General features: G+C 36.2%; 1 protein-coding gene across 1 annotated transcript; it reads right to left on the bottom strand.

Moving 5' to 3' along the window:
- Positions 1-1480: 1480 nt before the first annotated feature.
- LOC149239704 (acyltransferase GLAUCE-like) lies at positions 1481-5061 on the bottom strand. Its single transcript, XM_089373494.1, has 2 exons — positions 4473-5061; positions 1481-2677 (listed from the first exon to the last, which is right to left on the bottom strand). The coding sequence occupies exons 1-2, from the start codon at positions 4980-4982 to the stop codon at positions 1748-1750; spliced, it is 1440 nt and encodes a 479-aa protein (XP_089229620.1). The 5' UTR covers positions 4983-5061; the 3' UTR covers positions 1481-1747.
- Positions 5062-5284: the final 223 nt, after the last annotated feature.

Here is a 5284-nt window from a genome sequence, read left to right as displayed (position 1 = left end):
CAGTACACCTACGTTCATTGATATGCTGTTGGCATTTAATTGCAAAAATAGAGATGGATGATACTGTTGGTTCAGATATTAAATGTCAGTGGCGAATTCTGCTGGACATATAAATTGCCATAAGTGACATTTTGACTTATTTTCAGTTGCGATTTCATAAGACCATTTTAGTTGAAATTTAATTGGGAAGTGGAAAAATTATGATGTTTTGGAATTTAGGTATAGTTTGTTGAATTTATCTTTTAATTTAAAAAATTTATTTTTTTAGTTTTTTCTTTACAATTAAAAAATTGTACCAATTTAAAAATGTTTAATTAAATTATATATTTAAAATAATAAAAAAATTAGAATTTTATTTAATATTATATCATTAAATTTGAATTAAACCAACCAAAACATAAATAATTAAACATTTTAATCAGCAAACTTTACAATCTCATTAAAAATCAAAAATCTTATTTCTAATATTTCAAAAAACATTATTAAAAAAAAAAAAAACACCTCATACATTACACCAAACCAAATCGAACTGTGACATTCAAATTTCAATGTTTGTTATATTAATATTTTATTTCGAGTAAGAATAATAATTGTTTTAGTGGTTTTCGACATAGATCATAATCAGCACAATTATATACATTAAATGGTCAGTTAACACTCACCAAATTATTCTAATAGAAAAAAGCAAGATTGCCTGTCTGTCTAGTACGTGATAGAAACCTTCTCACTCATAGAATATTTGATATTCTTCCTATTATAGAAGAGATATTCATGAACAAAACAAGAAATCTATTTCTCAAGACTATTTTAATTGCTGTTTTAATATATTGTGATATTTGTAAGAATTGTCTTGAAAGGAAAAAAAATCTAGTGCACTTGGAAAGAAAAGTCGGAAGAGAAATAGATACAGTACGTGAGTAAGAATGGTTGGATATCCATAACAAAAAAAAGGAAAGAAAGGTAATTGATCATGACACGTTCACTGAAAAAAAATCCTTTTGTGGATCTCATTAAATATAAAACTCATTAATATAAGTGTTAAAATATACATTTAAAAGAATATGGAACAAGATTCTTAATTATCGAATAGACTTTATTACAATACAATGAGTCAATACTATGACTTATCAATACCACTTCAAAAAAACCATAAATAACTTCCTATGAAATTTGTTTATATATCGTTTTTTAATTAATTAATTTAATTAAAAAAACAAAAAAAACACTACTTTAAATATAAATTTAGAATATTAAATCTCTATCATCTATCTAACTATTATTCTAAAAACCCTATTTTAAAAATAAATATATTTATCAACTTAATTAATAATTAATTTAATAAAACATCGCCATTCAAATTAATTTAATAAACCAAATAAAATATTAATTTTAAATTTATAATTAATTTAATAATGCATCACCATTCAAATTAATTGAATAAACCATATAAAATATTAATTAGCTTTTTTGTAAAATAATGAAAAATCATAATCATAAAAGGTAATTGCCAATTGCATCCAAAACCTGAATTGAGTATCAATTACATCCAAATTTTGATAAGTACATATATCGCAAGCCAGAAAATACGATTCTGATGTTTAATTCAGAATTCACAGTGCAAGCTGTAGAAATTTACAATAAAACTTCACTTCACGTTCGAAGAAAATGCACATATAACTAACAAAAACAACGGAAATAATATAATAGTGTAAGCACAACTGTCATTTTCCATGGATGAATGATGTCATTATGAAAGTTGGAATAACTGGTCGAAGCGCGAGAACTGAGGAGGTTGGAGAGCAATGGCAACGTTGAAACCGCCACCTCCACCACCCTTCTGGTTCGGGTTGGGGAGCAACAGGACCAGTTCAGCAGAGTGGCTAATCACAGGGCTCAGATGGAGAGGATGGCCCCACGGATATTCCGCATCCTCTAACCCCAACCTCCACCATGCAACCACAGAAAAACTGTTCACTGCACAAGGTATCCCCTTGTGGACTTCCAGCCAGTCTATCATAGACCTGACATAATCGTTGCCTATTCTGGACAACCCTTGCTGGACCTTGTGCACCAGGGTCGAGAACGGCTCGTCTCGTAGCTCTTTCACCGTTGCTCTCGCATACCCTGGTACCACAGCGTTGCCCGCGTATTCTCTGGGAAGAGGGGGCTCCATTCTGGCCCTGAATTCCACCGGAAACAACACCGTGGAAATCTCGTCACTCGGCATTTCCAACGCCAGACTCCTTGCCCTCCACAGGTGCGCGGTCACCACTTCGAAACTGGTGCACTTCTTGATCTTGCCACCCTCCATTGCTTTTTCTTTGAGGCGATGCAGCATTTCTAAAGATACGGGAAAGAGCTTCAGCAGAAGCTTCGGCCGCGGTGGGATTTTGATTGGCTCTGACTCTGCGGGCGCCCCGCTGCCTCCTCTTCCCCTGAAAGCTGTCAATCCGCGAGGGATATCGCAAAGCTTGGTGTACTCGAGATGGTTGTGTTCGATTCTCGGAGGAACCCTGGCTTTCAGAATAGTTCGATCCCAGCTTGGTGTGACTTCCAAGCTTTCTCCTCTAATAAAGGAAGCCAAATTTACTGTGAAATCGAATGAAGATATTCCGTCAAAAAGGCAGTGATTGAGTGCAGCCCCAACTGCAAAACTCCCACATTTGAAACGGGTGGCCTGCCAATATCATAGCCGAGAGTAAGATACCAAATGAAACGATCCCGCGAAATCCATTGGTATTGTTCGTTTACTTCTAGGGTTACCAAAACAATAGTTAATTTACAGTACCACGAGAATATACAGATCTTTTGCTATGGACAATGGAGAAGATAAAAATGCACCTTTTGCTCTAAAGAATTCACGAACCATTCTTAATTTTGAAAACCAATTTCCCTCCAAGAAACTAGATAAAATCATTCATAAAATTCACGACCACTTCTTGATTTAGGAAACTTCCTATTTTCCAAACCCCTTAAAATTTTGCTCCATGAGAGACAAATTTGTTTTACTATCAAACTTTCATAAATAAAAGAAACAGAGGGTACGGTGAAAACGTCCAAAGGTTGTGGAAATGCTGTGGGTACGGTGCAATGTCAAAACGGAGGGTACAGTGAAAACGTCCAAAGGATGTAGGGATGCTGTGGGTACAGTGAACGTGTCAAAACAGAGGGTACAGTGAAAATGTCCAAAGGATGTAGGTATGCTGTGAGTAAAGTGAAAATGTCAAAACAGAGGATACAGTGAAAATGTCCAAAGGATATGGGGATATCAGGTTTGGAACTTAACATTCTCTGCAATGCCTTTTTGCTTTTTAAACCTATTTGATATTGAGGGAAAAGGATGTGGGGATCAGGTTTGGAACTTCACATTCTCTGCAATGCCTTTTTGCATTTTAAACCTATTTAGGAAAAAATTTGAAACATTAGAAATGGCCGGAAAAAAATTGATGGTAAATCTGAAGTGTAAGTGAGTTAAGCACCATATATTCGAATGAGTAATTGAGACAGACAATCTGCTTAGTTACAGCACTTATTTTTTGTCACCATTTTTTTGGAGAACAAGTCGGAAATACACTTATTTCTGGTTCTTGTTACCATTCTTTGGTGGATCAGCTGGAGATAAGAAATTGGAATAGTGGCATGCTTTAGTTGAAAAATGTTCATGAAAAAAAAAATGGTGTTATAGAGCTAAACTAGTAAGCTAGTGTGCTTAAAAGTTTCATTTTCCAAGTATAACTACGTACATGCAAGCATACCTCACATTCACTGATATATATATAAAACATAGAGCAACAATAGCCAAAATACAGGACCATCATCAAATATTCAATTGACATGCAAAATAAATTTGAAATGCCAGGCAGGGTTGGGATGCTGTGGGTACAGTGAAAATGTTGATGTCAAAACAGAGGGTACAGTGAAAATGTCTGACGAAAGTGGGGATGCTCTGGGTACAGCGAAAATGTCAAGACTCTATGAGTATATGGGGATGCTGTGGCAACAGTGAAACCATCCATTGACATCATTATTGTCACTGTCTTTTGCAATGACAACATTTTGACCAACAACTTATTTTTCTCTCCAAATGCTTTACTGTAAAACTTTGAAACCCAACCCTCACACTGATAATCTTCTTTCATCTATTCTTCTACTTCCATTTTCTTTTGCCCAGTGCAAGCAACATTTTACTTGCATCTTCAAAGCTCCAAGTCTCATCCATCTTTTCAAGTGTGACCTGTGCAAATTTCACCCCCAAATCTTGCCACCTCTGTGTCAATCTATTTTTTAACATCACAGTGCACTAACTACATAGATTGGATATATAAACACAAACACAGGTCCATTTGAAGTTGGAAAAAATTTTCCAGGCTAGTAGGCAAGCAAGCAAGATCAACTGTAACCCTAAAAACAAGATTCACAACTCAACAAGAATTTAATTTAAACAACAACAACAAAAAGAAGATGGCATAGACCTGTAGTGTAAAGAGCGGGAGATCTTGGAGGTGAGAGTTAGAAACATAGTCCTGCAATATGAGTTGCCTGAACGCTGGGTTGGGAAACTTAATATCCTTCAGCTCTTCCATGGTGAGATCACTCGTCCCCACACCAAAGAAAACCCCGGCGCCATTGCAATCGATCTCCAACCGATCCTCCTCCTCGTTCAGTGTAAGCCTCCCCCCCACAAAATCGTAGTGAACCAGTAATTTTCCCAGCGCGTCAACATACCTCTGAACTATTTCATCAAAAGCCATGTGAGCACAAGCAGGAAAGAAGGTGATTGATGCAACAGCAGAGACCAAGGTTTGATCAATGTTGGAAAGAAACATGGAGCGCCGTGGGGTGGGCTCTGCTGGATACACAGCTAAAGGAGTCTCCATTGTTATTTGCAGGTCACTTACAAAATCCTCCTCTGTCATCGCTATTGCCATTGCTGCTCTTACTGAAATGCTTCTCCTTTGCTTCTTGTGCGGGGTTTTTTGCATCACATCTGCTGGGCTGCAGCTGATACTTATATTAAGGAGAATCACATGGAAGCCATTAGTGTAGGATCTGCCCACATGACCATTTAATAGAGTATCTCATCTATTTCATTAATGCTCTCCCTGTATTCACCGTTTGTTGTACCGATTTCAATGCGCAACCACATCCAGTCCTACTCAATTCACAAAAAATTAAATGCACGATAGAATTCGTTCGAATACTAAATGCGCTGTTTATCAATGAGCCAACTGCGACGGCATATAAATCGAAATGTGATATTTATCTTGATGTAGGTTCAATTAAT

The sequence above is a fragment of the Pinus tabuliformis genome, chromosome 8 (genome assembly GCF_031772625.1).
Source record: "Pinus tabuliformis cultivar Carrire ecotype Pingquan chromosome 8, CPIR1, whole genome shotgun sequence".
Taxonomy (NCBI): domain Eukaryota; kingdom Viridiplantae; phylum Streptophyta; class Pinopsida; order Pinales; family Pinaceae; genus Pinus; species Pinus tabuliformis.
The sequence above is the reverse complement of the archived record's forward strand: the minus strand, read 5'-3'. Positions and strand labels throughout refer to the sequence as shown.